The sequence below is a fragment of the Lissotriton vulgaris genome, chromosome 4_1 (genome assembly GCF_964263255.1).
Source record: "Lissotriton vulgaris chromosome 4_1, aLisVul1.2, whole genome shotgun sequence".
NCBI lineage: Eukaryota > Metazoa > Chordata > Amphibia > Caudata > Salamandridae > Lissotriton > Lissotriton vulgaris.
This window is the reverse complement of record NC_141691.1, coordinates 667,421,617-667,443,315: the sequence shown is the minus strand read 5'-3', so window position 1 is coordinate 667,443,315 and position 21,699 is coordinate 667,421,617. Positions and strand designations below refer to the sequence as shown.

General features: G+C 42.3%; 1 protein-coding gene across 1 annotated transcript in view; it reads right to left on the bottom strand.

Annotated features, from left to right (window-relative positions):
- Window positions 1-21,699, bottom strand: part of PIEZO2 (piezo type mechanosensitive ion channel component 2) — a 1,150,823-nt gene that overhangs the window by 5,084 nt on the left and 1,124,040 nt on the right. The window contains exon 52 of the mRNA XM_086964934.1: window positions 4,652-4,731. Coding sequence (XP_086821060.1) covers window positions 4,652-4,731 — 80 coding nt within the window. The remainder of the gene's footprint in view (window positions 1-4,651; window positions 4,732-21,699) is intronic.

Here is a 21,699-nt window from a genome sequence, read left to right as displayed (position 1 = left end):
TTATTTAGCATATATGAAGACATTTTCTCTTGCATCGTTGTGACCTATGTGCAGCTAGCTGGGCATGCAAAATACATTTTTATTAAGAGAAGCAGGATCTTACAAAGGTTTTCCATGTGCAGTCCTCAAAAAAATTAACTGTTGCAAGCTTCCGGGAGTACTCTTGGAGCGGATTATACATTAATAGAATTGCAAGGTAGTAAACCTTAGGGTGTGGATTTGTTAATTGTTTTAGAAACAACACCAAACTCTAGTTTAATTAAATCTGTTCATTGCTAATGTTGCACTGATCAGCATTTGAGATGCTAATTTGAACGTATAAAATAGGAAATAAAATGAACTTGAAATAAATAAACTGGCTACCGATATTTCGATACAGAGTTATGAGTTTTATTTTAGATCATAAGTATAAAGTATTACCTAAAAAAGACCAAATACACACGCACAGATGCCTGAATCTTGCCAGGGAGTTAATTAAAGTGTTAATATTTTTCCTGAGGACAAGCTGATGAGTACTGTGACAGATTCACCACCTTCATGATGAGGTTTGACCACCATGATTTCCTGTTAGAGCAGCCAAGACCTTGGTGGCTAGACTCAACAAAAGATTCCCTCCCTCCCTCAAGCATTCAAATGTTGTGCCAGGAAGTGGAGAAGCTCTTGCACAAACCTTCAATTAACCTCCATGTTGGATTGAAAAGACATCACACTGGATATGATGAATGAGGTTATAGAGCAATAACATTGAGTGGTGAGTTTGTCTAAGAAATGCTTACCACTGACCAGATAAAGTATGGGACACTGCACTAATATACATGAAACAATTCATAAACATGTTTTTGCATGTTCAGCATACATTCAGAAATATCATTGTGTGTTACTAGTTTTGGCAGTTCACATAATATGGATTGACATTCAGAAAATGATTTACTCAGAAGAGGATTCTAATGTGAGTGTCTTTACTACCAGTGATGGTGAGTTGTTATTCTAGGGTAATGAAAGTTTGGGAACACCTCAAAATGTACTAATGTGTAGAAAGTTTTTAGGAATATGGCTTCTACCAATGAAAATAAATAGGAGTAGAATTGATGGGTTAACATCAGACTTTTTAAAACATTCAACATTTTAAATAACACCTAACCTTGTTAAAATATATAACCCATGCATACAAGAGAAAACATTTCTGGAATCCATGCATCATATGACACTGTCTTGCCAACGCCAAATAAAATCGCCAACACTGTTTCAACTGTAGACCAATCTCTCTAACAAATTGGTATACAAAACTACAGATAAAAAAATGGTCCAACAGATTAAGTAAAATAATTATCCACTTAATAGTCATGGGTAACATCAAATACAGGTAAAGCAGTAACAACTTAAGATAAGCTTGAGATTTAAAACACTTGACTAGATCCCGTATGGCACATCATCTTCTAAAAGGTTTAGATGCAGAAAAGTCATTTGACATTGTAAATTTACCATATTTCTTTGAGATGCTGCAAATAATAAAGATTTATTTGTTGATAAAATTAAATGTATAGTGGTTAAAAACCAAATTTGAATATAAATAGAACACTTTCCAGGACAGTTCACCAGTAATAAGAAACAAAACAAGAATTCTCATTATCCTTTTTGCTATTTAATATACTCCTCGGAGCCTTGACAAACGCTATGAGGTCTATTGAACATTTCTGGGATCAAAATAAGTGTAAGTATGTTGTTAATACTCAACCCCTGAGCAATCCAGCTCAGAACTACTATAACTAGTAAATAATTTTGAGTCCTTTGAGAGATACAAAATCAAGGTACCTTTGAGCTACATGACTGAGCGCTGTAATTACTGTAATGCGCCCCCAACACCATGCCGGGGTTAACCTACAGTGAACAATTGACAAATTTCAGGGATATTAATATCTTCCTGCTCAAGGAAATGGGTGGAATATCCATAACCCATCAGCAGTATTTCCTTGTTAATGGTATGGGAAGCTCCCACTCTTAACAATGGGGAGATAGCAAACGTATTTGTCTGCTCTCCAGCAGTAAGTCCCTATTCAAGGCTTGGAGGGAAAACACTAGTCCTTTGTGGATGAAGACAAGATTATAGAAATTATGTAGAGAGGATTGCAATTTTGGATTTTTTAAAGAATGCTATAAAGGGGTGGGACAGCTCCTTCTTTGAGTGTCAGTTAGAGATGGAGAAATAACGTAGCATCACCTGAGTGGGTGGGTGTTTCACCAACCATGCAATATTCCACCTCCCTTCTTACATCCTTGCACAGGAAGGGCAAATTGAGAAGGGACGTGAGGAAAGACTAGTGCTGCTGTGACCTCAGTCAGGAGCTTGGGGTTACACAAAGTCTTAACTTGCACTTGTGGTCTCTCTTGGACTCTCTCAAAGGACTGTTAGTATCAGCTCTTCGATTTTCCTCCGGCGCCACCTGCCATAGAGCCCTGAAGTGGCAGTATGGAATCCTTTTGTGACTGAACCTGCTGTATTGTCTAGAGAAGTGGGCACTGTGAACTCTGTTTGTTGTGTACAGTTGTTGTGCAAGAGAGTGAGTATTTGGTGACTGGGAGTGCAGGCAAAGAGGGTGTTCTTCTGTGTAGGACCTGTGGGTGCTGCTGAGGAGGTGAAGAGCCCTGGGTCAGAAGATTAATGAGGCCGGGCATGAGGACATTCCCTGGACATTTACAGAGAGCTGCTGTTGCCAGAAGTGGAATGTGGTACCAGAGACTGTGAAGGGCTGAACAAATATTTTAATAGAATTCTGGCCAGGCAAGTCCCTAGCTACTCATAGTCATACCTTTCACTGAGGCAAATTCCCTGAAGCAAATTAAACAAAAGAACTGTGAAATTGTTGCAGCAAGTCCAAGCTCTTACTTTACCTCATACCTGGTGCTTTCTGCGTGGGGGCACCTGTCAACCTCATCAAATCTCCAGCAAACGTTTGTGCTGCAGTGATTAACCTTTCTTAAGTAGGCTTTATTAAAAAAATCATAAATACTGTTTTGATATACCTCCTTTTTAGATATGGAGTCATCAGTGAAAAAATAATCTCCTGTCCAAGGGATTCTCGTGGCCTTCACAGCCTGGCCCTTCCAGTGGGGCATGGGAAGCATGATCCACTACCTACCCATGCCCCACAGCCCAAAGAAGGCTCAGGTGAGAAAGTGGGAGAAGCCAACTTCAGCACCCTACACCAGAGGTTTTCAGGTAAGCAGTGGAGTTGGAAGGACCACATGACTGAAGGGCCCTCCCTTAGGGTGCTGGGGTGGAAGAAGTGTGGTGAGTGCCTAAGTTGGTCAGTGATAAGTGAAAGGTCACCTGACAGCTGTTATCCTTGGATGCCAGGACAAAATAAAGAAAAGGCAAAAACAAGCACAAACTCATTAAAAGATCAACAGCACATGCTTGATAATCCAGAGCGTCTTGATCCTTTGGTAACCTGGAACATGATATTGAGATTGTGGGATATAGCTTGTCTTCTTCATTAGTATAATCAGAATTTGGATCTTATTTTAAGACATATCATAAGAGTGAGGTCTGGTCACATGCCTTATGTCTCAGCTATAATGGAAGGCTGCATGTTAATGTTCAGGCCGAAAGCTTTGCTTTACTAATGGGAAAATGTAATTGTTAAAGGCAGTAGACCCTGTTTGTGATCATCTTGACAAACCCAAGGCCTAAGACTCACAAACTGTTGGTATATAACATATAATGTAACCAGGCAAGGTTTATGTGGTCAGTTGCCCTCTGTGATACATTTTTATAGTAGGTGATTTGAACTATGGTTATTCCGTGAGCTCCCTTATGAGGGATTCCTAACTTTGATACCAATGAAATGTTAGGTATATGTGTCAATTTATGCGTAATATTTAGTTATGAGTATTGTTGTGTTTGCTGAATTCTGAGTTTCTAGCTCACAACACCTCCCTGAGTCAGCCCTGGTCTGCTTCCCTTTGTGGTCCTTAAAATCAAGTACCAAAAAGGGTACTTGGTCCCCAGATTGAGGGTCAACTGTATGGAGGGCCCAGGACAACCAAGAGAAATATTTGGTACAACTGGGGTCAGTAACTTCAAATTACTCTTGGAACACTTTATCTTCCCTGCACCATGATTCATACACTTTGTTGACCTATTCCCACCCTGGAAATGGCCCCTGATTTACTAATTCTAAGTGCAGAAGTAAATCTTTTTCCAGAGTCTTGAAATAACAAGGGTTGGCAATCCAATAGGGTGGCCAGAAGGATAATAGGCACAATGATGTGGTCACTGTTAACGTTCACGCCTCCAGAATGCAGGGGGTACCATTTTGATGGTAGTTAGGTAGGCAGCCAGGGTGTGAGAAGAGGGACTCACACATCTATGAGCAGGAGGATGAGCAGATGCACATAACAGTTCAGCTGACGATAACTATGCTGTGTTATCTTCATCTACATTTTTTTAGATTCAGCTTTTACATAATATGTGGAAAATATTATGTGAACATGCTCTAGGAAAGTTAAATTTCAGGGGTTTTGGTAAGCAATGATAGTCACTCCTGAAAATGTTTCAGCTAGCCTGCAAATCGTCGGATGTTTTCATGAAATATTTTTTAGTGGCATAAAATAAGATAGAGCCAAATCCATTTTTATGTAATATACTTACTTTTCAGCAACTGTCTTACGGATTTTGTAGTAGAATCACTGGGTGCTTTGATGTACCATGGAAAGATTTGTTCTAGGACCCTGAGGAAAAAAACATATTTTAACATTTACATATTTTAAGCCCAAGAACACAAACTCGAGCAAAATGATGCTCTGTCTTAAATAGTTACCTATTTTTACTGTTCATTATTTTACAGAGTCATCTGAAATTGTCACAAAACAGCACTGTTCATTCAACCGCAAAAGTGCAATGTTTGTCAATTTCTCACCGTTCTGTAGATATCACAGTATTGATTCTCAGCAGCATAATCACTGGAAAAAGTGTTGGAAAAGTTGGGTGTGTATGAAATATCATGTCATACACAGTGAGTTTATATAAATTGGCAATTGGGAGATGGCAGCTCCTCATCACACATCACATAAGTATTACCTAGGAGATGATTGCAAGTGTATAGGTTTAGTTAGCCTATTGCAAAACATGTATTGTGGCTATATTACTTTTCCCTTTATAGAATAAAAGTTAACCGAAACATATTAATCTAAAATTATTTATTCTAAAACTAAAGACATCTTATTTTATTATTTTTTCACGTGCAATGACATACACTATGTAACCGTCTATATTGAAAAAGAATGCACACTGGAACAGGATTTTTTTTTGTTTTGGCACAATGGCCCAGAAGTAATTACCAGAGCACATTAATTTGTACTGCTGATAAAATGAGATCGGTTGCCACAAACAAGAGCCTTGTTAAGAGATTGCCTTGTGCACCATGGTAAGTCCTTTTAACTTGATCCCTTATTGGACCAGCGGTCAGTTCAAGGATTTGAGAGCACTGGATATATCACCCCAGCAACTACAGTCATTGCGCTTGCTGGCTTGTGTATATTTTAGGAGTTTTCAGTAATCAGGAGAAATTCAGTAAGACCACCACTACAAACAGACAAAAACTACCTTGCACCGTGATTTGGTTGACAGCTGTTCATGAGGTGATCTCTGTATCAAACTGTATCTTATGTTTGTGGTGAGCTGTATGCCCGTCCGTACCAATTCTTGGTAGGCATTGATAAATTTGGCAGCAAAACTGTATGTAACATTCTAATTTGCTATTCAAAGTTTTTACAGATGTAATGAATCATCAATAATGTCACGTTGTCTTTAAAACACGCAACATGAGTCTTCAGAGTGTATATTTGAGTAGTAAATGAAACTAGGGCCAAATGGCATATATTGAACAGGTGTTGTACAGTTTTGCAGGGGTGCAAACTGCGATGTTTTGTCCTAGTCCTGTTGGTGCAAATGCTGTCCTTTCACAGTGGAACTAATCCTCTGATTTTATTTCTTTGCATTCTAGTACTGTCTAATGTTTGCACTGCTCCACTGGTGCAATGCTAATGGGCGATTGAACTGCACTGATGCTAAATATCCAGGTACTTAGGCTATACTGCCAGTAGAATGTACTACCTAACATAAATATGGAGCCCTAAACAATGCCTCGTTGAAGTTAATAATAGAAAATCGAAGCCGAATTTAATGGTGAAGATTGTTTTACAGACACTCTTTGTCAGTCTAAGAAATATACTTTTGAAAGTTAGTGTTTGACTTGGCCCTTCTGGCAGGTTCACCCCTAAACATTTTGCCTGGTATTATTAAATAATTATAATGATTTCTGGTCTTTGCGCACTTTAGCACTGTGGCGCAGTGTAAAGTGCGTGCGCTCTCTGAGTGCGTGTGTGAGATTGGCCTGCCCTCCCATAGGAATGCATAGGGAATGTATGTGTCCATGTTAGTTCCTGATGCGTGGGGAGTGCAGGCTCGAGTTTGGAATGTGCAAACTCGTGAGATTGAATGCTGCACGATGATGTGTGCTGCGTTCATGTGTCTAGTGTGGAAGTGCCACTTCTAGAAGTTGGTGTGTCTGTGCAGTGAATGTGCTGGCTTGTGATTGGCTGGAGCTAGCTGGTGAGCCAGGCTCCATGAGTCATGATGGGTCTGCCCCGGTGGTGAGTGTTGAGATTAGCATGCTGATGGCTGGGGAGGAGTGCACATGGGACCTGAATAGGGCTGGGCTTTCCCCACACAATGCTGGCTCCACCCCTTGTGGTGTGTCTGATGACCCTACCCATCCTGTGAATAGAGAGATGGGCTGAGCAAAATCGAAGTGCTCAAGAACCAGTTGTATCTGGTTCACCCTTTGCCTGCACCTTTAGACAAAAGAATTTTGCCTATAAAAAGAGGCTGTGACCTCTAGTAAAATGTTCTTGTTTCCTGACTAGAATCTGCCAGGGGCGTGCTGCTGCTGGGGCACAGGGGAAGGCTTACCTCCCTGGGCCCAGCCCAGCCCCTGGATGCCTGATGGACTGTGTTGCTATATTGTGTTTTTATCTAGGAACCTGAATCGATATTCCTATTTTATGCCTTTATCCGGTCATAATCAATAATGTCCCTATAATGGCATAAGAATTATATCCATATCTAGCTGTAGCCCATGCTGTCACATTAAGCAAGGCTACTTCCCCGGACTCCTAGAAAGCACAACGAGTTCTCTAAACACACCAAACCTCCAGCAACCTGGGAAATCCCCATTTGCTTTAGTTTTGATTTGTCATAGAACTCCTGCGAGCACTGTAAGAACGGCCAGCTCTTAGTGACATCTTTATTGACGTCTTATGTACAACCTTACGTCAAACCCGGCACCTTTCAGGTATAAATATACCAACGTTGCCTTAAGCAAACACACGGTGGTGGTTTTGGAGCAGAGCAGTTATCTACTTTCCCGAGAGCCCAGCTGATGCGAGAGCCCACGGACACTGCCCCTCCTCTTTGACGCGCTGAGAAAGACGCTGTCTTTTTCTCCAGCCGAGAAAATCCAGCTCCGGCGTTTCCAGCCTACCCTTGCGAGTTGCTGGGATATTGAGTCCTGACAAAGAGATACCAGACCTCCTTCTTTCTAAATACCAAGGTACGGAGCTGACTAAACCCTTAAAGAGAATTCTTGATTCAGATTCTTGGCAAAACAAACTTAACTTAAACTGCTACTTACTTACTCCTTCCCACGTATTAGGCTTAGGTCAGATACACAGGGGTAGGCGTATTTTAGAAGCACCAGTTGAGTACGTTAGTCAATGTATTTATGTATGTATAGATTTTATCCATTTTAAGTATCCTATGGCTAAGAAACCATATCAATGCTTTTACAGTATTATTTCATAATACTCCTTTTACTGTACGCACTTTACTTTACATTAAGTATTGCAATTGTGGCAAATCATTTCTCTTGCATGAGAAGGAAGACTGCACAATAAATTATACCTTTTTATTGAAAACGCCCGTCTCTCTTTTCTCTGCACTCTGGTGAAACTAAGTACGCACAATTGACTGAGTGAAATAGCTGTCTATTGTTTTCACACGACTCTAGAGATACACTCTTATTCTGAGGGAGCAAAGTTGTCATGTTATATGGTTGTCAGAAGCTAATCCCTTCTTGTCTATCCAGGGAGGTTAAACTCCTCCTCGGTTATTCGAGAAAGTTTCTTGTGACCTCTGAGCTAGCTGGCAAAACTTAAGTCTAATATAGTCAGTAGAGACCTAGTCGACCTCAGTCCTACGTCTACACTGCTGAATATATTATTCCAATGCGCAGAGCCTATTGGGAATATAGGAACTACACTACATCGCGCCCAACGTTTGGTAAGTCGATAAAACCAACGCAAGACGTTAGAGTAACTCAGTCGTGCATTTTCACACAGACCCTTTTTCCCGTAAATACTCCAATAGACGTCTGGAGTGGGTGAAAGGTTAAAATCTGCCGGAACTTAGTAGGAAGAGATTCCTATGTATAGTTTTTGGTTTATTCAACGTTGAAGGATACAGTGTTCCAAAATATTGTGCACCTAATCTTTGTTTCCTTGAAACTTGATCTGCAACAAAAAAACTTTCTGTCAGTAAAATGGTGGAAAGTGGCGGTGAAGCGGAGAGAGCTAGAATAGCAGCTCAACTCACAGCAGATGACACAACTCTCCAACAAAATGAACCAGGTGCAATTATCATCCCGGAAAATATAAGAAAAACTATAACTATAAAACCTATAGAAAACGGACTGACATCACGAGGTGGTACAGTCATATTCGTGGTAGAGGCCCATGAATATCGGCAGACAGAGGTATTCTACAAATGAATAAACTTTCCAGCAGCAAACGCTGTCACACACGACTTCCACTATTGCAAAATAGAGGAACCTCCATATGAATACACTCCTTTCGAGGATGTTGAAATCCCATTAAATTACCAAGAGCACCTGCTCTGGTTTAAAGGCGCCCTAAAACATAATAATCACTTCACCAGGCTCGGTCCACTAGGGATCCCAGGAGCAACGTGGACGGTTCTAGCCAGCTACACACCACATCCGGACATCGAAAAAATGTCAGACCGGGAACTTTTAGCCCAGCTAAAAGTACTAATTAAAATACATAGACAATTAGTCCAATATGTAATGCGGACTTCAACAGTCCAACCAGCTGTTAACATTCCACAGCTGACCCCTCACCAGGGGAACACAAACAAAATAACACCACAGAACATACAATCATGTCTTGGTAAAGTACCGATAAAACGGGAACAAATCCCATTCTGGTTAGCACGAAAAATAACTCAAGTAGAGGCAGTATTCCCTAATACCCCAACTGAGAAACACAGAATTCTGACTGTCTTCCAATGGGGATCGCACCACATGTGGAGGACTGTGACACTTGGGGCACAGTTTTTGCTTCCATTTACACAAAAACACATGGTGTTCCGTCAATGGCGGTAATACCAGATGTGCTGAATACGGTCCAGAACCTGCTTTAACTCTGGGTATGAAATTACTGAAAGACTTCAAGCAGGTCTCGGCTATATTATTAGCCAACATAAAAGGAGAAGCAGCAACTGTAGCGATCCACCAGAAATTGAAAGAAACAGATATAACAGACCAACCACTTGAACTTGCTAGAATCATAGAAAAATCCTATGAAGAGCTAGGTAGAGATAGTTTGGGTGGAAAACCGGTAAAACCCCAACTAATTGAAAATCCTGAAAAGATATTTATAAAAAATAATCAAAACACTACAAAAAAGAGCTGGGATGGAAATAAACAATCCACTCCCAAAGAAAAAAGATTCCAGTCCAGAGGAATGTCTCCTCGGCGGAGAGAGAGATCTCTAGGCCGAGAAGACAAGTCTCCCCAAAGGGAACCCTCTGAAAAAAGATATAACCTTAGAAATAGGGATAATTTGAAAAAACCTGATAGATATCAAGATATTGATACACGTCCATCTCGATCTTTTCAGACTTCATCGCAGAAATCGGAAAGAAGAGGACGGTCAGAACACAGGGAAGAGCACGTCAAGTCCAAAGACAAGGAACCTGCTCCAAGTAAAAAATTACAGTTTCCAAAAAAGAAGGTAGCCAGTATTAAAATAATCAAACATGCCGAGGATACTGAGGACACAGCTGAAAAACGGAGAGTGGGCACAGACAATGCTAGACAGCAGAGCAGAAGTGACCATAGCTCACAAGACCCTGATGAATCTTCTGGAGACAGTGGACACGAATGAGTACATTCAGGTGGAAACTGCAGACACACGAGTTAGTGTGCCCCACACACTATATGAAATAACATTACGTATAGAGGGAGATAAAACCAGGAAAATAAATAGTCTGTTTTGGGAAAAACTTTCAAAAGGCTATGACATTCTGTTAGCTGAGAAAGACTGGCCACCAGAGTTTGTCAGGAAGTGCCCTCATGGCGAAGAAATGATTATGCCTGCCTTCTCTAATCATATCCCAATTCATAAAAAATACACATATGCAAGAAAATGGGCAGTAGCCCAAGCACCTGCATTATATAAAAATCATGTAGGATGGGATGAGGACTCTCCTCCTCACAAAATCCAGTTAAAATGTCAACCCACTGCACAAAGGCAGTACCCAATTAAGCAAGAAGCTAAAAAGCAAGTCAGGGAGATCTTAGATCAACTTAAATATCAAGGGGTGATTGAAACATGCACCTCTCAAATGAACAATCCTTTCTTTCCTGTCTCCAAGCCAGACGATTCATATCGTCTAGTCTTGGAATACAGACAACTTAACTCTTGTTGCAAAACATTTGCAGTACAAAACTCACACAGTGCAGCACTAATGAATAACATTGTGCGCAAAAAATACAAAACAGCGTTAGACATCTCTAATGGATTCTTTTGTCAAAACATTGCACCTGAAAGCAGGTATTTGACCACTTTCTCAATAATGGGGTCACAGAAAAATTTCTGTCGACTCCCACAGGGATTCAAGAATAGCCCAGGATTATTCTCAGCTAGGGTAACAGAGTTACTACAAATATATGATGATGAGGCATTATCTTATGTCGATGACATATATCTCACGGATGATGACCTGGATACTCACTTGAAAAGAATGAACACCATAATACTTGGGTTTGCAGCAGAGGGTTACAAATTCAACTTTAAAAAGTCACAAATTGCCCATCTAACTGTCCTGTTTTTAGGATACAAATTATCAAGTGAAGGCAAAAGCCTAGCAGACAACTTCTTAGACAAGTGCGCTGTACTCCAAGCACCAAAAACGCTAAGGAACTTACAATCAATACTAGGGGGCTGATTAGGATGGAGGATTTTCTGCATCCTCCGGGCCGGCGGAAGCCACCGCTGGCCTGGAGGATGCGGAAAATCCTCTGCGGACCCACCAAGACCCACCGCCACATTAGGATGGCTGGTGGGTCCTGGTTTCCGTCCGCAGCTTTTTCTCTGCGGTTGGCTTACAACCATGGCGGAAAAGCACTAATATGGTGACGGTGTCTCTCAGACACCGTCAGCCAGATTAGGATGTGCTTGGAAACATGCTTTTCCGCTGCGGCTTTTCTGCCGTGGAAAAGCATGTGTAACTTCACTGCGGGGGCCCGTTGCGGGCCCCCTAGGTGAAGGGGGTGTGGGGGGTGCACATGGGGGGTACCTATGGTACCCCCCTGCATTTCTATGCAGTAAGCTGCAGGCACCGCGCGGTGCCTGCCACTTTCTACATACAAATGCAATGCGTTCATTTTTAACATTGCTGCGGGTGCAGCTTGAAGCTCCACCCGCCGCAATGTTAAAAATAGAGGATGTGACCGCCACCCTGGCGGTCACATCCTAATCTGCACAGAGGGAACGCCGCAGCCCATGCGGACATTCCTTCATACTCAGGGGTCGTGGACGGACTCAAGTCCGTCCGCGATCCTAATGACCCCCTAGGTTTCCTGAATTTCGGAAGAACTTACATTCTAAATTATGCGGAGAGGGTTAAACCTCTCTATGAATTAATAAAACCTGATTTTAAACCAATCAATTGGACTCAGAAACACACAGAAATTTTGAGATCATTGCAAACAGACATGTTAGCTAAAACAAAATTGGAAACTCGCGACAAGACACGCAACCTTGTAATCCGAGTCATCCCAGGAAGATGCGGATTCACGTACCTGACCTCTAATGAGGGAGAAACGGTACCAATAGCTTACAAATCACATTTGTACACACAAGCTGAAAAAACATTCAGTCTTTCAGAAAATACTGTAAATGCGGTTCAGACTGCTGAAGCAAGAGAAAGAGCCCTAGCCCAAGGCAAAAGAATAACTGTTTATACAGCAGAATCAGCCTTTGAGGCGTTATTCAGCCCAGTTAATCTACAAACGGTGGTACTAGTTTCAAAATGGATACAGTGGGAAAATTCTCTTGCTGCAGAAGATGTGAAATACTATTTTGACCCGGACATGAAAAAACTGAAAGATTTGAAATTTGAAGAAGAATATCCTCTGCCAATCGAAATTCTGCCTCTCCAACAGTACTCTTGTATAATCTATACGGACAGATTTGTACAACATTACGATGTGGATAACAAATCCTACAATGCAGCGTGCGCGATTGTTAAAGGTCGCTGGCTCTGTGGTAAATTCAGACAAAAAATAACAAAAACTGAATCAATAAGAAACTGTTCGGCTCAGCGAGCTGAAATCAGATCTTTAAAGATGGAGCTTGAAAATGCAGATCGTGAATTCCCGACACTAATAGTCTGCGTAAAATCTTACAATAATGACTTGCAGAATTGGGTTCAAAACGATTACAAAGACGACACAGGTGCCACAATCAAGCATAAAACGCTTTGGGAACATGTAGTTCTTTTACAGAAAGAACTACGAAAGACTCACGTGATACATGCACTGAGTCATCAACGTGATGGCGTTCACGTTGCAGGGAATTAATTGGCTAATACAGCCACAGCGGAAGCAGCTCAACCGGCTTCCGTAGCCACAAAAAAGCGTTCAGAAAAATACATAGACGGGGAAACCATGCTTGCAGTAAAAACGTCTTCTAAAGGCGACTGTGCAGCACTACCCGTGAACTATCCACTCAATTATACATACATCATTGATGCAAACTCCGTTCCTTTTGCTCGAATCCCTGGAGTGGGGGATAGGGTAATTCCAAACGCGAACAGGAGAATCTTCTTAATAGCAGATGCACACATGGGATTGGGTCCAAGGCACCAAGGGCTCAAGGAATCTCTGAAAGAATTACAATCAGAATACTGGTGGCCGGGGATGAGCGTGCAACATCATAAATTTGCAATGAACTGCCAAGACTGCAGCAGAGATTGCAGTGGCGAACCGACCGGAGTATTGCCATGCCCTTTGATGTAGTTAGCCTAAGTCTATCTACACGTAAAATCCAGCATCCCATTAATTTCTTTTTAAGACTAATATTCACTTAAAAATACAGACCCCAGGGCTCGGCTGACGCCAGAACTGTTATAAAAGATTTGCGAGTCTTTATCGGCATATACGCAATTGGCATGCTACATTCTGACCATGGAGGCCATGACCAGCATGGGCATCGCATTGCGGTACTCTTGTCCCTTCCATCCTGAAGGAAATGGGATTGTGGAAAGAAAAAACTGGGACATAAAGCAATCTATAACAGCAAGGGTATTAGGTTCGGGTGATGGGTGGGTCCAACATTTAACAAGTGTCCAACATAGTCTTAACAATCTGCCAAGAAATTCTCTAAAAGGTTTCAGTCCGTACGAACTATTGTTCGGTACTAGAATGCATATTCCGGACTTAGATAGTCAGATCTCAGTGGTAGAAAAGAAATGCTTTGATATCAAAGATCGTTTGGCTGTTTTACAGGACTTAAATGAAACAAGAAAAGCCCTGAGCAACATAAAGTTAAAACAACAGCCGACAGCCACTGAAAACACACCACCTGTCCCAGCAAGGCCTGTCTGGATTCCAAAGAGTGGGGATCTGGTCAGAGAAAAGATCGCGGTGAAGAAGGAATTTGGGCCTTCTTACAGGAAAGCAGTACCTGTCTTAGCTGTCAACGGAACAAGATCAGTTGTACTACCGCCCCTTGCTGGTAAAAAGGAGAACCGAGTTGTATCCATCGACCTGGTAAAACCACAATCATGTGGCCAATAATAAGTAGTAGGCCCAGTGGTCTCCCAAGAAGTAGCAGAATACCAAAATTTGCTACAATCCAAGAGGTTCAAACTGAGAGACTAATCACATTTGATAAACCTGCAGTGAATAAAAAAGGACTATGCAACAATGCCATGGAACTTGTGCCTCTTGAAACCCAAATCACAACAGTTCGTCATGAAACACCTGTCTACAATGATATAGCTTCAGACTATGCTAATGAAAGGAAAGATGATAAATCAAATGAAAATTCGGAAGCAATTCCAACAATTGACAGAACTGCATCTGGCTCCTTCATAAACTTTGATAACTTTTCGGAAGATCCAAGCGAACCTGAAGAAACGCCAGCAACAAAAAGTTTAAAAGACAAAGTAACTGAACTCTTTCGTCAACTCAAAGAAACATATCTGATTTCTCCATGGATTGAATTTTGGGTTGTGTTAGGTGTACTTTTCCTCCTGCTTTGGCTCATCATGGTCCTTTGCCTGGGAAAATTCATTGAGGGAAAATACAGTACAATGGACACAGCAAGCCAGAACATCAACTTGGTCCTAAAGCCACACAAATCATCTCACATCGAGAAAAGAGAAATATCATCAGTGAATGTCACAGCCATCCCACTACCCGGTGGGGTAGCTTGGGACAAAACGGATTACGAAATCTATGGCCCGGTTTAACTCTTGAAATATCCATATCAGTTCAAGGTTTCATTAAGTGACTTTGTAAAACCAAGTACATTCTCTGATGATTGGGACTTTGAAAGTATAAATAATATGATGTCTGATTTAGTAATGTCAGCAAAATTTACAGAACATGATTACTTACAAGGTTCATCGAATTATGAACAGATATACTTCTACAATCACTACGCACATCACTACTTGCATAAATCTGCACAACCTAGAAATGTTTTTAATCAATGGGAACATTGTGCAACTCCACCCAAAAGCAGTTCGAAGACATTTTATGAGAAATTCCCATACTTCTCAGGGTTTAACACAAGTGATGCAGAAACGTTTTATTTTAAACTGTCAGAAAAGACAGGGGTAAAAACAATGTTGACAAATACTAAATTGATTTATTCAGAAACATTTTATGAAAAAATGATTACATTTGGTTTTGATTACTGGAAAAACAACATTGAAACGAAAACCATCTGGGGTTCAAAAGATTGGCAGGTACAAGGTGTAGAAGCATTGTTTAGAGCCTGCATGATCCCAGAACAAATGATATTCCTGAATGACACCATTCAGCAAACAACCTGCCTTGGCCTAGCCAAAATTAAAGACTTAAAGAAACCGTCTATTCCAAAGCCAATACCTGACTATAATAGCACTATAGAGGTTAGATAGATGTATCCCATATTTTACACCAAAACAGAACGCATCCTGATTGGAAAAAATGGTTGATCTGGCCCACAGACACTAATAACTGTCAAGATAGATTCATCAACAAACAACAGGGATTTAAAATGACCAGGTCAGACCCTAGATACTCCCAGAGACAACATCCAGGGATAGTTACAACTTGCAGTGTAGGGAAACTATGCCTTGAGTGGCTAGAGAAATCCACACTGGTTGAAATTAAGCAACACTTGACTTTACTTAAAGACGGTGCTGACTTGCGTGATTTCTTAATGGGACCACGCAAACAGCGTCAAAAACGTTTCATGGCAGCCGGTATATACGCTGCGTACAACAAAGCTTGGAAAGTAATGCAAATTGAAACGGCAGAAAAAATACGAGAAATTGATCGTATTCATTTGGAAAAATCACTTTCTGTTGTGGACAATGGGTTAATGACTCTGTCCTCCAGAATATATTCACTGGACAGTATTGTATCATATGCTATTGATATAATAGATCAGGACTTACTAATGTTACAACACGGTCAGTCCCAATTACGTTCTATTGTACAGCTTGGCTGGACGTTGCAAAATCTGCATTCAGGCTATGTGCCTTGGCGTTTAATCAACACAACGTCATTATTCTCTATCTTTAACCTTACTGATAAACAAATCAGTTTGGCACAAAAAGGAGCAGACTATACGATTCTGAACATTGAAAAACTTGAGAGATTACCGTTGACAATGTCAGAAAGACCTGTCATTGAATGGATAATACACGGAATAATCACAATTCCGATAACAACATTCCAATTTAAAAATTGTCAAGAGTATATACCAGCAGGCCAGTATGAAAGGTTGGGTAAAGGGTACATTAAGTCATCATGGAAATTACCTTACACACACACATGTTATAGTGACAAAAAAAAGAATGTATTTCTTAGTGGTAACAATTGTAAACGATCACTGAGCGGTATACTTCTGTACCAAGGTATTAATTTACATGGGGCCTGTGAGGGGACTTCAAATAACCTTTCATGCCACCAGCACGGCACACCTGCAACACAAATAGAGCCATTCTTTAGACAACTTTCTAACGGGAGTTACGTTCTAATAACGGACCACAGCTGTTGTGGCATGGTGCCAGGGAAAGCCTATCTCATAAGTGTTAGTTCCATGGTCACTTGCTGTATGCAAGTATTGTATCCAAACGGCCCTCCTCTATACGAATTGATACTTTAAGCAGAATGAAGTCTGTTCTTTTACAGACAACCGTGCCTTTTACGTCATCAAAAGAAACGTATGATCTGCAAGTTTCAAGGACAACAGCAGAGATACATACACTTTTATCAACTAATTGCCCCGTGCATTTTGTAGAAATGCTAAGCCAAATCCTAAATATGTCAGATACCAGTGGGATCGCACATGTATTTAAGACAATTTTTTCGGGACTGTTAACACCATTTGAAACGGTTCTGGGCATCTTTCCCAATTTTGTCCATTCTGTCTTTGGCGGTCTACCACTACTTTTGGGACTCGTAGCAGGAATTTTATTTTTGATCCTTCTGCTCCGATATGGCAAGCCAAGTCGCAGACAAAACTCCAGCAACGATGGAAGAAACGATCCTAGCTATACGCTATCGGGACCGCATAACTAAAGTCCTTGGACTAGCCCGGCTAAGAGATCTGAATATGACCTGGTTTCTTTCATTCAGACAAATCTGGCAAAATTGCATCTTACCTGTGCTTCGATGTATGCTATGCGGAGAAGAATGCGTGTTGGACACCTGTCTTACACTACAATCAGCAGTACCAATGGATATCGATACTTTGCTAAGTCCTGTAACGGCTCATGCATCGTGTTGTCCCCAGCAGTTACCAATCCTGATGACGGCATTCGTTGAGACTTCACCACTACGATTAGGTGGGAGTGAAGTACGAGATGAGAGCAACATCACCCAGGTACGACCTTCTGTGAGCATTGCTGATCCAAACATCGATGATAGCAATCACACGGAAAACTGCACTGTTTTGGCATTTTCAAACTTAGTCGAACTTTCACCTGAAGCTGTAGACTGCTTTTTTGCACATCTGTCTGAAATTATGTTCTCCCCTGAACAAAGAGAATAACTTTTAAGCGACGAGCACACAGCGTTCCTCTGAACTCTTAATTCGGCCTTCGGCTTTGATAAAACAAAAGCTACTAAAAATATCTGGAACAATTTTTTCCCTGAAAAACGAAATTGTTTTTTCTTCACTTCCTGATTCCAAAATATTTACCTTTTTTTTTGGCACTTGTACTCTGCTTGAAGTAGAACTATTCTTAAAGAACAGAGCTTCTATTTTTAGTGACTCTAGAGACAATACATTACCTCAGCCTCTAGCACATTTACAGCAACTGTATTTTTATGTGATGGAATGGTCTCAACTTTTTTTCTGTATTAAAGAGCCATTTCATGTGTAATTTTCGCAAATCGTTCAGCTAAATATATATGCATCTTTTTTTACTGAATGATTACACTGCTTAATAAGCGTAGAGTACCTATAATCTATTTCGTGTATTTCGCATACACCATTTCGAATGCAAAAAAATGTATTTTGGGGTGGGTTGGAATACACATGCACCTTTAAATGTTTACTATTGCTTAGATCTAGTAATGATGGACATTAGATCGTGGAGTGGGTATTGTGTTTTTATCTAGGAACCTGAATCGATATTCCTATTTTATGCCTTTATCCGGTCATAATCAATAATGTCCCTATAATGGCATAAGAATTATATCCATATCTAGCTGTAGCCCATGCAGTCACATTAATCAAGGCTACTTCCCCGGACTCCTAGAAAGCACAACGAGTTCTCTAAACACACCAAACCTCCAGCAACCTGGGAAATCCCCATTTGCTTTTGTTTTGATTTGTCATAGAACTCCTGCGAGCACTGTAAGAACGGCCAGTTCTTAGTGACATCTTTATTGACGTCTTATGTCCAACCTTACGTCAAACCCGGCACCTTTCAGGTATAAATATACCAACGTTGCCTTAAGCAAACACACAGTGGTGGTTTTGGAGCAGAGCAGTTATCTACTTTCCCGAGAGCCCAGCTGATGCGAGAGCCCACGGACGCTGCCCCTCCTCTTTGACGCGCTGAGAAAAACGCTGTCTTTTTCTCCAGCCGAGAAAATCCAGCTCCAGCGTTTCCAGCCTACCCTTGCGGTTGCTGGGATATCGAGCCCTGACAAAGAGATACCAGACCTCCTGCTTTCTAAATACCAAGGTACGGAGCTGACTAAACCCTTAAAGAGAATTCTTGATTCAGATTCTTGGCAAAACAAACTTAACTTAAACTGCTACTTACTTACTCCTTCCCACGTATTAGGCTTACGTCAGGTACACAGGGGTAGGCGTATTTTAGAAGCACCAGTTGAGTACGTTAGTCAATGTATATATGTATGTATAGATTTTATCCATTTTAAGTATCTTATGGCTAAGAAACCATACCAATGCTTTTACAGTATTATTTCATAATACTCCTTTTACTGTACGCACTTTACTTTACATTAAGTATTGCAATTGTGGCAAATCATTTCTCTTGCTTGAGAAGGAAGACTGCTCAATAAATTATACCTTTTTATTGAAAACGCCCGTCTCTCTTTTCTCTGCACTCTGGTGAAACTAAGTACGCACAATTGACTGAGTGAATAGCTGTCTATTGTTTTCACACGACTCTAGAGATACACTCTTATTCTGAGGGAGCAAAGCTGTCACGTTATATGGTTGTCAGAAGCTAATCCCTTCTTGTCTATCCAGGGAGGTTAAACTCCTCCTCGTTTATTCGAGAAAGTTTCAAGTGACCTCTGAGCTAGCTGGCAAAACTTAAGTCTAATATAGTCAGTAGAGACCTAGTCGACCTCAGTCCTACGTCTACACTGCTGAATATATTATTCCAATGCGCAGAGCCTATTGGGAATATAGGAACTACACTACAGCTGGTCCCTTCTGCCTTGCCTGGGGGACCTGGAGGACTTTCCTTTGCTGGGAGCTGTTTTGCTCCAGCCCTTTGCTGCAGGACCTTTTTAGCTTAGTGCTGTACTTGACTTTAACCATGCCAGCTGATGGAGAGCGCTTTATTTACTATGCCTGGAGCCCCCTTGCTCTGAGGAAGGACCCCCTTTGTCCTGCCCTCGTGGCGCTGCACTGCAGCGTGTTCTGAGTGATTCCCGATGTGGGGACTCCCCCGCTTTCTCTGGTTTCTCGCAGGTGCCCACCCTGCATGGTGCCTGATGGTTTGCTATGTCCCTGTGCACAGGTACCCACCCTGCGTCTTTGTTTCCTCGAGGGTGCCCACCCCTCATTGTCCTCTCTTAAAAATCACCGCTGCGGCCCTCTCGCGCCGAACACAGGAAGCCAGGCACCGTTGTGCCTGACTCTGGGCGGACTTCCGATTTGGAAAGGAAGTCCCGCCCGCTGCCACGCGCTGATTGGGGGAAGCTGCGCGGAGGAAGAGAGAGCCCGGAGCCTCGTCGGCTCCACTCCTAAAGTCCCGGCCCCGAGATGGGGGGGCCGGGTAAAGCAGGTCATCTGATAAGACGGGGCTTCCATGACCGAGGGAAGCCCCGTGCCACAGGAACAGCAGCCGCTTCAGCGGGGCTCTCAGAAGGGAGAGGGAGCCCCGCCCGCCGCCTCCATGAAGCCGCAGGGGATCCCGTGAGCGAGGGAGAGCCCCGGCCGACTACAAAGCAGAGACTGTGTCCCCCCTGCCGCATGATGAGAGGAGTCCCCCGCGAACAGCCCGGTAAGTCAGAGAAGGGCTGGGGGACTCCATGGGCGTTCCTGTGGGTGCCGACTGCGCCCGTGAGGAAGGAGGTAAGAATTGCCTGAGCCCAATGGCTCCACCGACGCCCCCATTATCTTGAGAGGAACCCGAGTGCTCCAAGGCCCACATGCATTTTCAGAGCATAGAGGGCTCCAGTGGGCACATGATTTGTTTTAGAGCCTGCCGGGGCTCCAAAAATGGGGGCATTTATTCCGAGCCCGTGCTGAGCCTAGGTGGCTCCCACGCCCCCATCCTTGTCTAGAACCTGGAGGGCTCCAAAATGCACATTCTTTTTCCCCAGAGTTTAGATGGCTCACCCGCACTGCTGCACGAGTTCTAGAGCCTAGAGGGCTCCAACCCTTACGCAGTTTTGTCCCTGAGGTCTAGCGAGAGCCCCTGTTGCAGTTTTGTCCCAGCTGCCCAGCACTTAGTGGGCAGCTGCACCGTTTAGGTTCTTTCTTTCTCAGGGGACATGTATTTGTAATCCAGGAGTGAGACGGACTCCTTTCTCCCTACCTTGGCCTCCCCAGCTGCGCAGCACTTAGTGCCAGCTGCAGGGTTTAGGCCCTGTTCTGTCCCTGTCCTTGTTGTGAGTTATGTGCCTCTTAGGGTGCTAGGAAATGTACTGTGTGTTGTATGTTTTGCGCACCCTTTGTTCTGGTACCTCTGAATGTGTTTTTATGCATCATGTACAAAGTTGCTTTCCTTACACCGCTTTATGTGTTATTATGCATCATGTGGTTTCTTCCCCTACACCTCTGAATGTGGTGATGCATGATGTGTAATGTTCTCATGCTTATACCCCTAGATGTATAGTGATACTTAGGTGGTTGTTCTTTCTAGTACAGGTGTTGCTAGTGAGGTCCTGGTTCCCTGCGTGGCTTTCTCCTAAGGTGGTTAGGGTTGCGTAGGTGGTACTTACCGCTCACCAGTGATTACTGGTTGTGTGCTCTATTTTCTATTCTTGATGCTACAGTGATTATTATTCTATGTACCAAGTGCTATTTCCAAAAAGTATTTTAAACCTAAAAGTGCATATTCCTGACAGTGGTCCTTGTGGCCCTGTCCTGTACATAAATCCCCTGTAAATTCCGCCCGTGCCTGTTGGCACATTGTAAAGTGTGTGTTTTTATCTAATGTGTTTGCTACAATACAAAGGCTATTTTTACATCTACCTTGTGTGGAGTTCCTTTTGTGGGGGCCTGGGATGTTGTTGCTGGTGGGTGCGTGCGCAAATAATTAACTTCCATTGCCTCCGGGTTTAGCCTTACTGCTCGTGTCACGTTACCAAGGGGGTGAGCAGGGGTTATCTTGGTGTGCAATTCCTTTGCCCTGACTTGGAGTGGTGGTCTCTGGCAGACTTTGGCGCAAGCCCTAGC